Genomic DNA, 19,973 nt, shown 5'->3' with positions numbered 1-19,973 from the left:
CAGGAATGTGTCCTCAACCTGAAGATGGCTTCCCTGCATTACAACCACTCTGCTAAGTTTTTGAAGGAGTTGACCTTGTCCATGGATGAACTGGAAGAAAACTTTCGAAGTATGCTGAAAAGCGCAGCCACCAAAGTCACCACAGTTCTAGCTACCAAGACAGCCGAGTACAGTGAGATGGTGTCGCTGTTTGAAACGCCGAGGAAGACACGGGAATCCTTCACCTTGGAAGACAGCGATGTATACGGCTTCGGCCTAGGCGCCACTCGTTCCGACACCGTAAAGCTGATCTTGAACATAAACATTGAGTCGCCGGTGGTTTCCATCCCTCGGAAGCCTGGGAGTCCTGAGTTGTTGGTGGGACACTTGGGACAGATATTCATCCAGAATTTTGTGGCGGGAGACGATGAATCCAGAAGTGACCGTCTACAGGTGGAAATCAAAGACATTAAATTATATTCCTTGAATTGCACCCAGCTGGCAGGCAGAGAGGGTCCCGGGTCCGATGGGAGCCGGGCATCTCGCCCTCCGTCAGGGTCTGCCAGTGCCAACAGCCAGGAGGAAGCGCACTTCACCCGACATGATTTCTTTGAGTCTTTGCATAGAGGTCAAGGTGAGGACTGCGAGTCATGTCTCGTTTTAAGATTTGCAACCCAGCTCCTGTGTACTTTGCTTAAAACAACAACAGACACTTTTTCTTTCAGAATTATCCCCAATAATATTTAAGAAATCATAATAGAATTTTGATACAGTGTTTCATTTTAGGTTGTTACGTGTTCAACTTTTTTCACTGAATGTTGTATTTAGCAATCTTTTTTTTTAAGTGGCCCCCTTTGAAATTGAGAGTGCTCATCTATAAATGAGGCGACCCTATAAGGATGTTTCAGTGAGTGGATTCTGATAGAATATTATTTAATTTGGTCAGATACATATGATTTTTTTTATTCCTAAACTGTAGATCTTTCCCAGTTAAATCGTATAGGCCAGGCAGCTGGAGGGATCGATGTAAATAGACTGTGAAATTTAGTTCGTGGGTGTCAGTGCCCTGTCTTTTATAATGGGTTGGTGTAGGGTTCTAGGAATAATATGCCCATATTTGTGCTCTCGATCTGACATGCTGAAACCAAATGGTTCGATCTGTTAGTCTCGGCATCCTCAGAAATCAGGTAAGCCCTGGAGCATGGCTTTATTTATTGGTTAAGAAATTAATGACCTTGAGAACTTCTGCGCTTCTCAGATGTTAATTCACAGATTCATTTACATACTTGGGATAAAAGCCGTCCACTTAGAACCTTATCTTGTCCTTGATTCTGATTTAGGCCCGTTGAGAGGAATCAATCTGTATCTGAAAGCTGGGTAAGGACTGGCAATTTGGTTTGGAAAATGCCAGTTTGGGAGACTAAGAGAAACTTAATGTAGACCCTGGCCTGAATTAATGTTCACCACACCATATTTTGAAGCCACCAAATGGAGCATGGCATGAAAATATTGTTTCTTTTTATGCATACATTTATCTTGTGCCTCCGCTTGCTGTGAGTTTTTGTCTTGGGCTAGTCATCGAAGTTCCCGGTCTACGAGTAACTCATGGGCTCCAGTTTATATGTCCTCTACTTAACCAGCAATCATGCAGTAAATACGAGTGTTTTCAGTGTGTCATTTCCTCTGTGTTACACCAGCCTTTCACATCCTGAACAACACCACCATTCAGTTTAAACTGGAGAAGATCCCTATAGAGAGAGAATCGGAATTGACTTTCTCCCTTAGTCCAGATGATCTGGGAACTTCTAGCATCATGAAGATCGAAGGGAAATTTGTCAATCCAGTTCAGGTAAAACGCCTTATTGATTTACATGTCAGGACAGTTGAAGTCACATTTATTCTGTAGTTATATTACTTAAATACGTGTATATTTTGTTGCATGTGTATATATAAATTGTTGGAAGGAACATATATAAATTCAAAGAGATATCATGAATTAACGTTACTGCTGATAACTTGTTCCAGTAAACGTGGAGTCTTCTTTCGTGTCCTTTTGTCGCTGGGGAATCGGTCTCATTAGCCTTCCTCACATGGAGGAGAGGCAAGTTACATGGAGAAAGAGGGCAGACCCTTAATTCCGGTGCCATTCAGAAACAAAAGTTATTGCCTGGAAAGTCAGAATCTCTTTCCCAAGAGGACATAATTCTTGTCACACTTTGACATACTTGGCCCGGCCTATAAAACAATCTGATTATCTGAGCTGTTGACAGATCCTTTCAAAGGAGAATTAGTCTTGTCCTCTGAAATGAAACTGGCTAGGATAAGGGTTTCTGTGTGTGCCTGTGTGTGTGCCACGAATGATGCCTGTGTGCGTGCGTGTGTGCGTGCGTGTGTGCGTATGTACGTGTACATCTGCCATCCTTTTTCTTTTTTCCTTTTCACAGGAATAAGAACAAAGAGCATAACATTATAAAACAACAAAGACAGGCAGGATCTTAGGACAGTGGACCCTTGGGCAGTGATTAGTCACTGGTCTGTGTCTGGTGGCTGCTCTGGGGTAACCCAGGGGTGCCGTTCACAGAACACGTGTACCTTTTGACATCTTGGTTCCTGGATATGGGTGTCTGGGTGAGAGAACTTCCCTCAAAGCTTTCCCATGAATTTTTCACCTTCAATCTAGCACATAATATGAATTCTGTTGGTTTATGTTGACCTATTCTTATGGTTACTATGGATTTACTGTAGTTTTTGATGAAAATCTTTAAAAAATTATTTAAGATAATTAAAAAAATAATTCTTTAAATGATTAATAATTGATATTTAGTAATTTAACCAAGTAATTTAAATAATTTAAAATATTTTCTTATGAAAAATTTAAACACACGCAAAAGTAGAATAGTTTAATGAACCTTATGTGCCCATCCTTCAGATTTCTTTCCCCCTCACTCAGATTTTAAGTAAATCCCAGGCCTCATGCCTTTTTACCCCTATATATTTGGTATGTATCACTACAAGCTACGTACATTTTCTTACATAACTACACTGGTATTATTAAATTATCGAGATTCCTTGATGTCATCTAAATTTTAATTCGTTTTCTGATTTCAGCGACATTTTTGATTCTAAAATGTCTTTTCACTTTTCCTTTGTTTGAATCAGAATCCAGACAAGGCCTGCACATTGTATTTCTATGCTACATCTTGTGGGTCTCTATTAATTTAGTTTCCCTCTTATTTTTGTCCCCCATGTAATTCTTTCGTTTTGAAAACCAGGTCAGTCGCCTTGTTCCTTGTCCTGGGTTAGGCTGTTTGTTTGGAGTGTCATTTAACTTGTCCTTTACACACATTTCTTGTAAACTATAACTTAACTCTGCAGGTTTAACTGAATTCAGTTTCTTTTTTGGTTCTTTTTGGGGTAGGGGGAGCCAGACACGTCCGAGGTAGTGCTGTGTGCTTCATATTGCATTATATCAGGAGGCATATAATATCTGTTCGTGATGCCTAAGTTGATGACTGTATTAAGGTGACAGGAACCTGATCCCTCCATTATAAAATTCTCTGTCAGTCGTTCATATAAGGGCTTATTCCACCGGTGAACTGTGATGGGATAAGTTATTTAATTAGGAGTTACAAAATGATCACTTTCTCATGCTATCACTTCTATATCTGTTTGGAATTCCTCTGTTAAAAAGTCGACCTTAAATAAAAACTTGCCTGAAAATATTTTAAATGAGAAATTGTAATTTAAAACAAAGTAAGGGAGAAAGGAAACATAAATAATTATGGATCATCATTAAAAAATACTATCTCTTTAGTCGTGCCGAGCATAGGTCGTTACACTAGATGGTGACGGTCAGTGAGTTTTGGAACCATGGGTCCTGTTTCTCAGTCCCGTGGTGTACCCACATTAGACCTTTAGCAGTATTCCATTCCCTTCAGTTTCTGCAGTTGTTTCTATGGGGTTAGAAAGAGTGAATTTGCTGATGCAGGCCTGTCATCAATAGTACTTACTAAATGTTTATTGTGTGTAGGTTATTCTGTGAGGTACTAGAGAAGGGCCTTGTGAATAGACATAGGTCAGAGAGAGGTAAGGACAGAAAAGAAACAAAAGAGACAGTCCTTGCTATCAACTTATTCATAATCTCCTGGGGAAACCCATAGAAATCAACTTTGGAAATTTGTAGGCAGTACAGCTGACTGCAATGAATAATAGTGGGATAACTGAATTTTTCTCTTTGCATACAGGTGGTGCTAGCAAAGCATGTCTATGAGCAGGTTTTACAAACGCTGGATAATCTCGTGTATAGTGAAGATCTGAATAAGTTTCCGGTCAGCGCTACCTCCTCACCTTGCCCTCATTCTCCTCTGCCTTCCCTCAGTACCTGTGGAGAACCTTCCAATGAGAGGAAGGAGAATGGGTTGTTCAGCCACTCCAGCCTTTCTAACTCTTCTCAAAGGTCCTTGTCTCTGAAGGAAGTCAAGTCCTTTACGCAGATTCAAGCCAACTTTTGTATATCAGAGCTTCAAGTTCAGCTAAGTGGAGACCTGACTTTGGGGGCCCAGGGTCTTGTGAGCTTAAAGTTTCAGGATTTCGAGGTGGAATTCAGTAAAGACCATCCTCAGACTCTGTCCATTCAAATTGCGCTGCACTCTCTGCTGATGGAAGACTTATTGGAGAAAAATCCAGATTCCAAGTATAAGAACCTCATGGTGTCTCGGGGCGCCCCTAAGCCTTCCAGTTTAGCACAGAAAGAATATCTTTCTCAGTCTTGCCCTTCAGTGTCCAACGTGGAGTACCCTGACATGCCTCGGTCTCTCCCGTCTCACATGGAAGAAGCCCCTAATGTATTTCAGCTGTATCAGAGGCCCGCCTCGGCGTCCCGGAAGAAGCAGAAGGAGGTCCAGGACCAGGACTACCCCTTGACCCCACCTCCTTCCCCAACAGTGGATGAGCTCAGGATGCTGGCTGGGAAGAGTAAATTTGATGATTCCTTGGTCCACATCAATGTATTCTTGGTGGATAAGAAACATCCAGAGTTCTCTTCCATTTATAACCGAGTTAACCGGAACATTGATGTCGATTTTAACTGCTTGGATGTGCTCATCACACTGCAAACCTGGGTCGTGATACTAGATTTTTTTGGAATTGGCTCCACTGCCGACAACCATGCGATGAAGGTACCGCCTGAGGACGTTCTACAAAACGTGAAGGCCGAGTCAGATGCTTTCCTGGGGTCTGAACTTCAGGATCCAGTTAACACCAAGCTGGACCTCAAGGTATCAGTCCCTTGTCACTCCTTGAAGTTCCAAGAATGCATTTTTGTTGGTTTATTTAAGTGCTATCATTGCATATTTACTCTAGAAAAATAGGCCTTATTGGCAGAGGAGGTGTGTTGTCTTCTGCATGTCTGTTAGAAAAGGGCGAATGTGAATATCTTAGCAAAGGTTTTAAGGTGAGTCCCATCCGGAGGCAGGGAAAATCGCTGGTTCACGTACCTTTCTGTCTTTCCTTGGAGTTGTATAAGTCAGAGGAATTGCTTAGCTTTTCTGAACCTGTTTTCTCATCTTCCATCTCCTAGTTAAGATTACTGAATGAGGCAGTGTATGTGAAAGACCCAGCAAAGCGGCTTTTATCACCATCTTCCTGCTCAGAACGTCACTGGCTTTCATCGAGGGCAACAGTACCGCTGTTGAGAACGAAATCTTGAAAGTCAGATTGCCTGGGTTTGAATCCTGGCACTTTTTTTGTAGCCATACAGCTTTTTGGCCCTGGGCAAAAAAGTTTTAGTTTTCTCATCAATAACCTGGGGGCGTTAAATGGTGCAATGTGGAGTTGTTGCAAGGATTCAGTGAGATGATATAGGCAAGGCCCTCTGTACAGCTCGTGGCTTTAAGTCAGCATTCACTGAATGAGAGCTGTTATTATTTTTACTATTATGTGGCTTGTCATACTTAGTACTGATCCTTGGTACTCACTGTAAAAGTTTAAAAATACCCGAAGTCAGTGTTTAAATTTAAGGCTGTTCTGTGTCATTGAACAGTAAGTCGTGTAAGTAGTTAAGTTTATTGACCAGTCGGTGGAGCATCCTTGTCACCAGCACCATCCAGGGCCCTGGGTCCCTGCCGGTGGCCGATGACATTTGTAGGCCTTGAGGATGAAGTTCTTCGACGTGGCTTAGCATGTGCGGACTTGCACTTGCTGCTGGGGAGAATCGTGTTTTGTCTAGTTGCTGTTTTTTTACTTCCTTAGAAGGCAGTAGGCTTCATTCTTCCAGAAATGGGAGAACTTTGGGGAGAGTTGGGCACGAGTTTCACACCTCTTGCTCCGTGTTGGTGAATGAATGCCTGGCAGTACTCAGGCCTCCGGTGCCTTGCTTAGCAAGACGAGTGGCACCTGGAGGGGCTTCACTCATTCCTTTGCACTTGGCGTGTTCGTCGCTGTAACTTTGTTCTTGTGCTGCCTGTGATAACTGCCTTAGGAACCCTTTGGTGTTGAGTAGAGTGCTTCCAGGGGGCTTTGCACAGGTAGATATGGCTGGCTTCACAAGAAAACAGGACTAGATAAATGCCCCACAACAATATACTTTTTTAGGATAAGAAATTTTGAAAATATTTTTATCGTGAAGATTTTCAAACGTATCACAAATAGTATAATGACTGTCCATATACCCAACCCTTTCTTTATTCCTGTTTTTCTTCTTTGCTGAAGTATTTTAAAGCAAATTCCAGTTATATCATTCACTTCTACATACTTCAATATTCATTCTAAAAAATATCGACTCTTTTTTATATAACCACAATACATGGTCACCTCTAAAATTCCTTGGTATTATGTAACACCCACCAGACCATAGATTTCCCTGATAATCTCAAAGATGTCTACTGGTACATTGTAGAGGAGCGAATGGTTAAAGAAACTTCATGTCTTTCCTTTGATCGCTACAATTCAGTGGAATACTTTGCTTTTCTGAGCCATTGTTTCTTCATCTACAAAATGAAGAGAATGAAATAAAATGACATATGAATCTTTTGAATGGAGATCCGAATAAGTTTCACACATTACATGTGTCTTAAATCTCTGTTAATTAAAGTGAACTAGACTTTCTCCCTCTTTATTCGCTGTTAATTAAATCTCTGTTAATTAAAGTGAACTAGACTTTCTCCCTCTTTATTCGCCCCCTGCAGTTGACTTGTGGAAACAGGGTTAGTGTGCTGTAGTGTCTTACAGTCCAGACTTCTCTGTTTCCTTGGGGTGCTGCTTGACTTCTAGCTTCTGATTTTAGGAATGGAAGTTAGTTCTAGAGACTTGATCAGATTCAGGTTCCACTTTTTGGTAGAAATGTTTCTTAGGAGGTGCTGCGTGTGTCTTATTGTGTTACGCCTGGAGTATACATCATCTGGTTGTCCTACTTTTAGTGATGCGAAGATTCACGGTAAGATAGTGGCTTCAGGGGGTGACAGCTGGATTCCTCCAAACAAAGCATTTTTAGACCCAATGTGTATGTTATTTTGATGATTGAGCGACTAGAGGTTTTGAATTTCCTACTTCACGATAATCTCATTCCCCTGGGGTCCTCCTTAAGGTCTGTGTCGAAAAACTCACTGCAAGGGAACCTCTGTGGCACCGGAGGGGACCCCAGGGTTCCTGCTCCATCCACTCTAGTCTTTTTTTTCTGCCTTCTTCTCTAAATGTTTTCCTTCTTTCTTTCCTCTTCTTATTTTCTTTCTTTTCCCATCTTTTTTTCTCATCATTCATTCATTCATCAAACATTTACTGAGCACCTGCTTTGTTGTCGGCACTGAAGACTAAAGGGTTGGTATGGCATGGTCTCTGCCATTCAGGAGCAGTGAGTATGAACTGGGGTTTGAGCTCTTCCTTCCTCCGTCCTTCTGTCCAACTGACCCGTTATCCCCAGTGACGGCACTCAGAGGTACCAGCCTCAACACATCCAGATATATAAGTCCTTTGAGTATTTAAAATGGCAGTATTACAGTACAGAATATATTCGTTACAAAGAATGCTATTTGCTAGACGAAGGATGTTGTCTTTCTTATATTTCTAGTTGTTCCTTGGGAAGAAAATCTTTGAGCGTGGCTCCTAGGTGAAGTCCCAATAGTACAGCAGGGGCTTCGGTTAAGTATTTTCCCAGAGACATTAAACAGGATTCTAAATCATATTTATCATTTGTTTTGACAGGTTTCTTAGTGTGGGACTTTGCTCAGTGAATCTCTGTGAGTGACGACAGAAGAGTGCAATATTAAAGACGAATGCAAAAATGAGCAAAACTGTTTTATAATATAAAACATTTCACTAACAAAACATAGATAAGGTGACCACAGAGACAGATAGCGTGGGACCTGGGTTTTAGGTTCCCTGTTGAGTTCCCGTCTTAGCAGCTCTCTCCTTAGGTTACATTTTGATGGCTAAAGAAAGCTGAAGTGAAATCGGCGTCAGCAAAAGCTTGACCTTCAAATTTCCTGAGCCTTTCTGCTTCTTTGTTGAGTTCGTTCTGCTCTTTGCCTGAAAGATGCTCTTTTCCCCCCAGTAATATTTGCCTTGCTTCATCTTCTGTGTTCTTAGGTTCATTCTCTCTCTCTCGTGCTGAACAAGACCACCAGTGAGCTTGCTAAAGCGAATGTGTCCAAATTAGTGGCACACCTGGAAATGATTGGTAAGTTGGGGGAAAATCAAACTTGTAAAATCTGGTAAGAATTTGGGCTTCTTGCTCACAAATCTAATTATCTCCTCATATGCTAAGTAAGGAAGAATCAGTGGCTCGATGGTGGTTGTTGGTCTGGCCATGGTTTGTGGTGGCGTTTCCCAAATACTGGCTTATGTTTCAGAATCATCTGGACAGCTTGTTAAAAATGCAGGCATCTAGTGCATCCCCCAACCCCATCCCAAGAATCTGGTTCTGTAGGTCGGGATGGGGCCCTGGCATCTCTGTTTTCAATAAACTCTGTCTGGGTGACTAATTTTTTTTTTTTCCCAAAGTGAGACGTTTTTGAGAGTGAAAGTGGGTGTTATTAACAATTACACCTGGGAAATAGTTACATGCTAATTACACCTGGTGTATAACAAGGCCGTCTGTGGGACACCAGGGCCTACGTTCCTTATCTATTACTGTAAACAAGGAGAGTCACCAATAGGGGCCAAGGTTTTAGGCAGGAGGCTATTGTAGCACACTCTGCATTCTAATAGGACTGTAGGTTGAAATTTTGTTTTTTTTTTTAAAATGCCTACAGTACCTGGTATTCCTAAGTGGTCTCCCATCCAAGTACTAACCAGGCCCGACCCTGCTTAGCTTCTGAGATCAGAGGAGATCGGGCACGTTCAGGATGGCATAGCTGTAGACTGTGGGTTGAACTTTTGAGTAGAACACAAGTGATCAGCTACATCGAGTTCTAGATAGTAGGGATTTATAAAATGGATAAAACACCATTCCTTCCTTAAGGAACAGGTAACGAAATATAAAATATTACAAAGTTCAAGTGTTGACTCTGTAGTTCAAAATAAAAATGTTTTTTGAGAAGAAATGACTGAAATTGAGGTTTTTATGCCTGGTATAAATTAATTTATAATTGCTTCCTAGAAGAGATCGGTCTTTAAAGTTGGAGAAGCGTGGATATTTTTGGTAGAAGACATTAAGAATCAAAAATAAGTATGTGTCTTCTGTTCATTGGGTGCTGAACTGGCGTGCCAAGTGGAGACACCTTAGTCCTTGTTTTATAATGCTAATTGTGATGATAACATTTGTTTACAGAAGCACCAGTTCAGTGTAGCCCTTTTTAACATCTGCCCATGTTAACAATGATTTATTATAGGTTCACATCTTAGGTGTACGAGTTTCAACATTGCTTCTTTGTTTTACCCACCGTCCAGGGGCTTCACTCTGTAATATCGGAGTAGTTTCTCATCTGTCACCAGTGTCTGCCTATCTCGTTAATTTTGTTCTTTAATTAAATCAAAACATACTTAAGGTTTCTTGAATACCTGACGTCTCATACTTCCTCTTTTGTTCTTTTATCTATAGTACAATTAATAGACCTTATGATATTTCACTAATTCTAATTAGTGGTCTAATCTCAGAGGGATCATGTTTCTATCTGTATCTGTAAATGTTTTGTCCTTTAAATTATGCATGCATTTAGTTTAATTTCTTTCCTCGTGTAAATGTCAAAGTTTGATGTTGCTGTGTTATTTCAGTCCCCTTTGTACTTCTGCACCGAGACTATTGGAAAGATTACATAAAATGTTTTTTTCCTTGTGCATTGGAATATGAAAATTTGCTTTTGACATGTAGTTTGATTAAATAGTGAAAAGTCTAAGGTGTGTTTATATCAGTTATTGTTCCAGACATATTTAAGGCATATGACAGAAAAGATAACGTAATGTGTTCTAATTTTAACATCCCCAGAGGGAGACCTGGCCTTACAGGGAAGTATCGGGAGCCTGTCGCTAAGTGACCTGACAGCCCATGGAGAGTTCTACAGGGAACGGTTCACTACGAGTGGGGAGGAAGCACTCATCTTCCAGACTTTTAAGTAAAAACACTGATCTTTTCTCACTTGACGTTTTGTTATAATTATGTGCTATTTCAAATTCTTGTTGGCTAAACAATGAAGAAAAGTTAAAAAAAATTTTACCTTCTTACATAAAATCGATATGATCTAGTTGTGAGGAATTCTGATTTTCGTTAAAATCTGTGTTGAAATGGGCTGCTCAGGTTTCATAAACAGGTGGGGTAGGATTGAAATAATTCTGATTATTAAAAAGCCTGGCTTTCGTGCGGGTTTTGCACTAACTTGTTCTGTGACCTTAGGCAACTCGATCACCACGTGTCAGTTTTTCTATCTAAATATTGAGGGGACTAAGTTAAATCACTTTCCATCAAGCTCTAAACATTTTAGAATGATTTCAGCTGGAAAAGTTGTTGACGATATGGGCATTAAATTACATTATACATTTTTTTCTGTATAAACATAATCTATATTGAATTTTTCAATTTTAGAATTTAGAAAGCATCTTTAGGCCTATGTGTAGTTATTAAAGAATGGTTTTTCTCAGAAGGCAGAAAGTTTACAATGGTGGTTTCTCAACCTCTGGCAGAGCTGTTAGAAAATCCAGCTTTGCCTCTAGATATTCTGGTCTAGGGTAGTTCTCAGTCCTTTTTCTTTTTAAATTTATTTATTTTTTAACTTGCCAGAGTGATTCTAATCTTCAATCAGAATTGAGAAACACAGTTTTTAAAGAAATCTGGGAACTTTTTCTCTCACTTTCAGGAGAAGATAGCATACTCTACTGAGACTTGAGATTGATTTGTTTATGTCATTACCTACCACAGTGGCAGGGTTCTGTAATAAACGAGATGTCTAATATGAAACTCTTAACTCTCTGCCTGGCACAAAATAGGTGCTTAGCAAAGAGGAGTTCTTTCCCCAGTGACTATGCCCTGTATAATAACTTATTATTGTGACACCATGCTCCATTAAATTAAAAACCATCCGTAAAAGTTTTCTAATTTATCTTGAAATGTAGATACTAAGCTTCTTTGGCCTTATTTCACTGAAGTTAAAAGAAGACTTCTTTCTGCCTGCAGAAGACAGTTTTCCCCAGAAACATTGGTTCTGTTGCCTAATTTCTCTACCCATAGTTTCATGGCCTTATTTGTATTGTCTTTCAAGTCCTTATTGTCCCAATTTTTGCTAGAACCGAGTGATTATTCCCTTAAAACCAGGGCATAAGAGGCCCAGGTGAAAGGTCTGAACAGTAAGTTCTGGAATGGAGAGAGTTTGGTGCCTGGGGCTGCCTACCTGTTTGTAGCCCTGGCTATCACACCGGCCCTTAACATCCCCGACACATTGCTGAGGCTTAGAACGGGAAGAATTATTGACGTTTGCTATGTAAAACTTGATGTGGATTTGCATTTTAATAGTTAAAGCTGTTTTCTGGGGAAAACCCTAAATCAACCCAAGTTTTCTTCAGATACTAACTTGTATCTTGCCGCTGTCTGAGTCACGTTTTTGCTCCTGTCCCCAGATATGGACGGCCCGACCCTCTGCTCCGGAGAGAGCACGACATCCGAGTGAGCCTCCAGATGGCCTCCGTGCAGTACGTGCATACTCAGCGCTTCCAGGCGGAGGTGGTGGCCTTCGTTCAGCATTTCACTCAGCTGCAGGACGTCTTAGGGCGCCAGCGAGCTGCTGTCGAGGGGCAGACGGTACGTGGTCTCATTTCTCCAAGCTGCCGGTTCAGTCCGACTGGTCAGTAGAACTTTTAAGCCTCTAGAGATAAATCTGGAAAATTTCACTGAAAAAAGTAAAGATAATTTGGTAATTTTATCCTTACTGATGTCCTCCAAGTAACTGATTATCTGTAGAAACCTACGTGATCAGGGAGCCGATATTCCTTATTCATTGTATTGTGTTCTAATCACCTTTAAAGTTTAACGTTGGCTTTCTCTAAAAACAATGACTGAAATTTATGGATAACACTTAAGACTTTTGGCCTTTCTAGGACTTTACTGGGGATTCTTTTCTTAGAAAGTGGTCCCAGGGAACTTATATAAAGAGGCGTTTTTTCAAATGGGTTAGAAGTTCCCAGACTTCTTATTAGTTCATTGCTTCCTTAATGCTGAGAAGTTTTTCCGTGGCACATCCTTGGCCCTAAGACGGTCTTTCCATCTATAAAGTAATCAAGACTAGGGCATTTAATAAGTGCACGTGTCCTAACAATTTAGTAGCTGTTTGAAAAATAGTGATACATAACTGAAAGAATAATATCTTTCCTTCATTCTTAAATAACCACAATTACTTTGTAGTAGGATGTGTGTGCTCGTGGGCACTGTGCAGCTTCTCAAACTCGGATCCTGACTGGACATCACAACCTTCATTTCTTGTTCCACATGTATTTTCTCATGGTTCTGCTTTTTGTCACAGCAATGGCTTAAGACCTAGCTTTGGAAAGATGAGATATCATTGAAAGGAATGTCACATGATTTAACACTGAGAACGATCTACCTCAAGCTAGTAGTTTGTGCAGTGTCTGACAGGTGATGTGTTACCCCGTGAGTGTGTGGCAGCACCCTGTCACATCTTGGCACACAGATTGGGGACCCCAGAAGACGATCATAACGTAGTTCTTTGTGAAACTTGTTTTTATGTATTTTTAAACTATTAGTTAAAAGATTATAATTTTAAGGAATAGATGCTGTCTTTATAGTGGCAACATTCACAAATTTTATGTTTTAATTTAAATTTAAAAATTTTGAATATATTATATATTAATTTGATACAGAATCAAAGGAAAAAAGCACATTTGGAGAGAAATCTTCTCAGTTACTTTTCCTCAGCCACCCGGTTTCTCTCCCTGGAAGCAACCAGTGTTAGAGGTTTCCTGTGTGTCTTCCGGAGAATATATTTTCTAAAGCACTAGAAGTAGCTAGCATAAACAAATTATAGGGAACCTGGAAAAAAAGAATCTTGTAGAACCATAGGTATGTTTTAATTTATTTTCATTTTTTTCCTATACATGTTTCCATGGTTATAATCATGGAGTATTTTTCTCTCCTTAGAAACTTAAAAAATATTTAGTATTTGACAGATATGAAAAGATATCTGTAGCATATATACGAGTCACAAAGTATGATAATAAAATGAACATTCGTGAACTCACCAACAAAATAAAAATTAAAACATGATGATGACTGCTGCACGTGTCTCTCCCCTGCCTCATTCCCATCAGCTCCGTAGGGACCACTCTCCTGAGTTTTGGGTCTACTAGTTGCTTTAAAAAACAAGTTTCTCTACGGCCACGCTAACCTGAACAAGCCTGATCTCGTCTGATCTCGGAAGCTAAGCAGGGTCGGGCCTGTTTAGTACCTGGATAGGAGACCACCTAGGAAGACCAGGCGTTGTAGGCGTAAAAAATAAAAAAATAAGGAATTGTAAGCTGACAAGGTCCTTGCAATCTGTGAGGTCCACGAAGAGTTGCCTCGCCTAAAAAAAAGACAAAAAACCAAACAAACAAAAAATCAAGTTCCTATGCAATACCTTTGTTTTGCTTGTTCTGACCTTTATAAAATGGTATTAAACTGTATCTAATGTTCCGTGACTTGCTTTTTTTGCTCAGTGTGTTAAGATTTGTTCACGTTGTTACATTTCATTTATTTTCATTTATTTTCACCGTTGAATTTCATTGTGTACAAGACACATGATTTGTCCATTTTCCTGTTGAGCACTTGGGTTGTTTACAGTGTTTTGCTATGGTGCACTCTGTCTTCTAAAGAACATGTGGAAGAGTTTTTCTGAGATTCTTGGTGGGGTTACTGGGCCGTAGGGTGTGCATGTGTTTCTCTTCACACGGTGATGCTGGGCTGCTTTCCACGGTGGCTGCCTCATACAAACTCCCATTGGCAGTGTTTAAGAATTCCTTGTAATTCTCTCCTTGCCAACACTTGTATTGTCAACCTTTTTATTTTGGGCCAGTTACTGAGTGGGAAATAGTATTGTATTTACGGTCTACATATACTTTTAAAAAACTTTTTTAATTGAGAAAAAGCTTATAGTACATACAATAAAGTATGTAAAATGTGTTACATTTATGCGTATGCTTTTGTAATCCAGCTTCTTTCCATACTCCTTTTTCATAATCTTTTTCCATGTTGCTTTGCATTTTTCATAGCTCCCCTATTGAATAACTATAATTCGTCAGGTTAGTTTAATCATTTCCTTATTTTTTAACACTGGCATTGCTTCCGGTTTTTCGTTCTTATGAATAATGCTTCCATGAATATCTTCGTGTACATAGTTTATTTTTTGACTAATTTTAATAGGATTGAATCTTATAAATGATATTGAATACTATAAGTGGTTTTATTGTTTTGTGGTTTTATTAGGTTGAATGCTATAAAGCCATGCACATTTCTGTGACTCTCAATATAACTGCTACATGTTGCCTGTTAGAATTATGCACATTTGAAGCAATTACTTTCACATGCGTGGTTTAAACAATAGGAAGTGTTGTGAGGAACCGTTTGGATTAGGAAATGAGACACTGCATTGCTGAGTAGATACTGCATTACTTCCTGGGGGGAGCAGAAATTGAACATATAAGTCTTTTAAGCTTTGCTTTATCAAACTATATAAAACAAGCCAAAGGTTAAAGGAATGCTTTTCTAGGTCGAATAGTGCTAAATATGTGGGCTTTGAAGAAAAGCTGATCTTCTCAAGGATCTTTAATTCTAGCTCTTTGAATCACTGAGATTTACAGAGGGAGCTAAAGATCTACTTTTGTTTGTGGATAAGATTTAGAGGCTATTTTGTTTGAAGTTTAATTCCTTTCTCCTAATATTGTACTGGTGACAGGTGGTATTATGTACCTTTGACTTGTAGCCGGATTTTTATTTCTATATTTTCTAGTGTCTGTAAATAATGACCCAGTGGAACTTTAAATTTCTTTTTAATTTTGATGTTTGAAATTAGAAGAACATCATGTACCTAGACTGGGCCGAATATAAATTGTTTATTTCTTTTTTACCCCAGAAGTTTGATGTAGTTTTCCTGTGTCTTCTACTTCACTGGATGTCACTTATATTAAACTTTTTTATTCACTGAGGAACCAGAGTACAGATTTTTGATGGAGCTAAGATGTGCAATTTAGAATTCTTGGGACAAGAATCTAGAGTCTGGGTGTTGCCACTATAAGCTGCGTGACCAGCAGCGAGTTATTTTTCTTGCTCTTCTGTTGGCTCAGTTGTAGAAGGAAAATGGACATGGCAAAAATAAGTACATTCAGTTAATAATTATTTATATGAATGATGCTTTGGAGTTTTCAAAGTACTTTCATGTACATTATCTCATTTGATCCTTACAACGTTGTTTGTTCATTTCTTCAATTATTTAGTGAATGTTTATTGTGGAATGATGTGTCATACCCTGTGCCGGGTGCTAGGAACATAACGGGAAACAAGAAGGACAAGATCATTGCTCTCATGGAGCTTGTATTTTAGTGGGAAGATATAAACATGAAAAAAAGATAATTGATTGTGACGATTAGGCAAGGGCTCATCTCATTTCTTTTTTTTAATTTTCTTAACACTAATTTTTGAAAAGCAAAACCTTTTCATTTTGACGAAGTCAGATTTTCCTCTTTTATGGTGATGTTTGTGTTTTATCAAAGAAATCTTTGCCTACCACAGGGTGGTGAAAATTTTCTTTTATGTCCTTCTTTACAAGTTTTATAATTTTAGATCTCTTCCATTTTGAGTTGATATTTGTGTGTTTTGTGAGGTAAGAGGTGAGATCTCCCCCCACATATATATTCAGACTATTTTTTCTCATTGAGTTATCCCAGCACTTCTGTTGAGAATTGATTGACCATGTATGTATGTGCGTGTTTCTTCACTCTGTATTCTGTTGTGTTAATTTATGTTTAATCGTATGCCAGAACCACCTTGTCTTGATTACTGTTGTTTTGTGGTATGTCTTGAAATCAGGTAGTGTAAGTTCTCCAACTTTGTCCTTTTTTTTTTTTAAGTTGTTTTGGCTATTGTAGGTCCTCTGTTTTTCCTTGTGAATTTTAGAATCAGCTTGTCTATTTCTACAATAAAGTCAGCTAGGATTTTGATTGCAGCTGCATTGAATCTATCAGGAGAATTGACATCTAACAGTATTGAGCCTTTGGATCCCTGAGTGTAGTATATCTCTTCATCTAATTAGGTCTTCAGTTTCTCAAAAATGTTTTGTAGTTAGATGGTCTTACACATCTTTGGTTAAGTTCTTCTCTATTTCCAGTTTTGGATGCTGTTATAAATGATAAGAATTAAAAAAAAAATTTCCATATCCAATTGTTTATTGAAAATAGAAGCAATATAATTGACTTGTATATTGACATGTTGATCTCGTATCCTATAATTTTGATATTCTTCCTTATTTTAGATCCTTTAGATTCTTTAGGTTTTTTTTTTTTTATATAGATGATTATGTTATCTGAGAGTAAGAGAGTTTTATTTTTAACTTCCCAACCTAAATGCCTTTTGGCACAGACTAGCATTTGTACCATGTTGAATAGGAGTGATGAGAGTAGATATATCCTGCCTCGTTCCTTATCACAGTGGGGGAAATGTTCTGTTTCGTCAATTTGACCTTAGGGTAGATAGTTTGTGTGTGTGTGTGTTTTTAAGAGGTCTGTCCACTTTATTTAAATTGTCAGTTCGCTGGCATGAAATTGTTCATAGTTTCCCTTATCTTTTTCATATTTTTAAGTTCTGTGGCAGCGTCCCCCACCCCTTGATAGTGGCGATTTTTTCCCTTTTTCTTGATTACTGTAGGTAGAGGTTTGTTATTTTTCATTAGTCTTTTCAAAAGTCCAACTTAGGCCTGTATTATGGTTAGCATTTGAAAAAAGTGTATATTCTGTGGTCGTTGGGTATAGTGTTCTGAGTGTTTGTTGATTTTTCTCTGTTTATCTGTTTTCTAAATAAGTGGTTTCTGTTCTTTATTATTTTTTTTCTTCTACTTAGGTTTTTTTTTTCCCCCTAGGTTCTTAAGATGGAAACCTCCATCACTGATTTTAAATCTTTATTTTTAAATATAAAATAAGTATTTAATGCTAAACATTTTTCTCTGCTGTTTTAAGTATATCCCGTGAATTTTAAAGTGCTATATTTTCTTTGCGACTCAGGTCAAAATATTTTTCTGTTTTCCTTGTGATTTCTTGTTTGACCCATGGGTTATTTAGAAGTGTGTAGTCTTAATTTCCACATATTTGGAGTTGTCCATTATCTTCCTGTTACTGATTTCTAATTTAATCTCATTGTGGTCGTGGAATTTACTCTGCGTGATTTTAGCTGTTTTAGATGTATACATTCATGGAACTTTTGGGAACCTTCGGTCGTTCGGTCGTAAAGCCAGGGAACTCATTGAGTGTCTGAGTCCGTTTTCTTCCTCTTTCAGGTGAGACAGCAAGCCCAGCGCTGCTCACGCGTGCTCCTGGATATTGAGGCTGGTGCTCCTGTCCTCCTCATCCCGGAAAGTTCCAGATCAAATAATTTGATCGTAGCAAATTTGGGGAAGTTGAAAGTCAAGAACAAGTTTCTCTTTGCTGGTTTTCCTGGGACCTTTTCCTTAAAAGATCAGGTGAGCAAGTAGTATGCATTCCCATGTCAGTTCAACTAGTATTTGTACCCCAACTGAAAAATTCATGTGTTGCCATGGGATGACTCCTAACTGCTGTTACTTTTGTCGCACATGTGGCTCGAATAATGTTTTTTTGGTGTTTTATTGACATTTAGATTAGCTTTTTAAAAGAGACATTTAAATTCTAACCCGTACTAACTCTATATAGTACCTTATTTTAGCGAACGAACAGAACTAGTCTTCCATCTTTCTAATGCTTTCCTCACATGCTGACCTTATAATAATCAACTTTTTACACTACGTGACTCTTTTAAGCAGATGCAGGTTGGCCCAAGGTTTATCTGAAGCCGTTTAAAAATATCTTAATAATAAAATCTTATACAGTATATTGCTCTACCGTTTAACACTACTTTAGTATGTATTTCTCTCAACGATGTTTGGAGGTAATTGGGAGTGGATTGCTATTGTTTTCCTTTTACATTTGGAAAAACTGGGACTCATTGAGAGTAAATGGCAAAGGTGGGAACACCTCGTAAACCACAGGCTCCGTGCTGCGAGGACCTTGGAGATGGTCCCGTTGGTCCCCTCCCACCCAGTTTTGCATTTGAGGAGACTGAGCCACGCTGATGCAATGAGTGCAGGTCTCATCGTTCTCCGCGTGTTTTAACGAAGCCTTGCTAGTTTCCAGGGCAGCTTTTCAGTCTATTCAGTACAAACTCAATTTGGCTTATCAGAAAAGCACTTACTGAAATCCTAGCTCGTTATGCTCATTTTTATTCCAAAATATGCTCATAACGTAGGGAGAAATAGCCTTCAAAAGAGGATGTGCGTAAGTTCTTATGATTGACAATATAGCAATGAGTAGCCGATATTTATTGAATTCTTATTACACGTCAGCCTATACTAAACTCTCTCCACATTCGTTTATTTTGTTCTCGTGAGCAACCTAAGAGGTATCTGGTATTATTAACACCATTTTCCAGATAAAGAAATTGAGACTTAGAAAGGTTAAGTCATTTCTTTTGGATTACACAGATAAAGAAATTTTTCCAGATAAAGAAATTGAGACTTAGAAAGGTTAAGTCATTTCTTTTGGATTACACAGCTAGTAAGGAGTAGTGTGGACCTCAGAATCTTGTGTGTGTGTCTGTCATACTCCATGCTCTTAACTGTGATACGATTTTACTTTCCAGTGTGAGGATTAGGTTTGTGTGGGGAAAATAAACTGGCAGAATCTGTCCGTGCTGTGTGTCTTAACTGGCTCTTTCCTAAGTAGCTGTCACTCTTAAATTTTCTGAAGGGCGGGGCAGTGAGTTCATTCTTAGATGGGTGAATTCTAAAGATTATGCAGAGAAGATAAAATTCGAGCAGTTACCATTTGCTTCTCTGGGTACAGAAAGAAAAGACGGGCGGGAGTGTGATGGTTCCTTACCAGGACTGTGCCAGGGACCTCAGCTCGGTTCAGAAAGTAACAGGAAGACTAGACTGCATTTGTTCGTAGCGCCTAAACTCAAACGATGTTACGATTTTCAAATTACTGTCTCCATATTTTTCTTCCCTGTTTTACTCCTCATTCATCCATGTGCTCACTGTTACTAACCTAAACACGCTGAGCCGAGAATATGTGGTTCAGCGAGTGGGAATGGGTAGAGTACGGAGAAGAGTGAGGCGAGACCGTGAAAGCCATGTTCCTGTGTTGTCACCTTGGGCTCAGGACCCAGGCGGAGGCGTGTGGATGACGGGCTGGAGGTCACATTGTCCGCGTATCACCTCACCAATAGTCACGCAGGGAGACCAGATTTTGTGATCAGAGCAGAGGGTGAAGCCAGAGCAGCGGTGTTTACAGAAGGAAGAGCG

General features: G+C 39.2%; 1 protein-coding gene and 2 pseudogenes across 6 annotated transcripts in view; 2 read left to right on the top strand and 1 right to left on the bottom strand.

Annotated features, from left to right (window-relative positions):
* Positions 1-19,973, top strand: part of VPS13D (vacuolar protein sorting 13 homolog D) — a 216,589-nt gene that overhangs the window by 30,440 nt on the left and 166,176 nt on the right. For all 6 annotated transcript variants that reach the window (XM_025048627.1, XM_025048626.1, XM_025048628.1 and 3 more), the window contains 7 exons: positions 4-613; positions 1,677-1,828; positions 4,224-5,255; positions 8,560-8,650; positions 10,397-10,523; positions 12,019-12,199; positions 17,934-18,116. In XM_025048627.1, the coding sequence (XP_024904395.1) occupies positions 4-613; positions 1,677-1,828; positions 4,224-5,255; positions 8,560-8,650; positions 10,397-10,523; positions 12,019-12,199; positions 17,934-18,116 (2,376 nt within the window). The remainder of the gene's footprint in view (positions 1-3; positions 614-1,676; positions 1,829-4,223; positions 5,256-8,559; positions 8,651-10,396; positions 10,524-12,018; positions 12,200-17,933; positions 18,117-19,973) is intronic.
* On the bottom strand, positions 9,216-9,334 carry LOC112481835 (annotated as a pseudogene).
* On the top strand, positions 13,782-13,900 carry LOC112481802 (annotated as a pseudogene).

This window comes from Pteropus alecto, unplaced genomic scaffold (genome assembly GCF_000325575.1).
Source record: "Pteropus alecto unplaced genomic scaffold, ASM32557v1 scaffold125, whole genome shotgun sequence".
Classification (NCBI taxonomy): domain Eukaryota; kingdom Metazoa; phylum Chordata; class Mammalia; order Chiroptera; family Pteropodidae; genus Pteropus; species Pteropus alecto.
The sequence above is the reverse complement of the archived record's forward strand: the minus strand, read 5'-3'. Positions and strand labels throughout refer to the sequence as shown.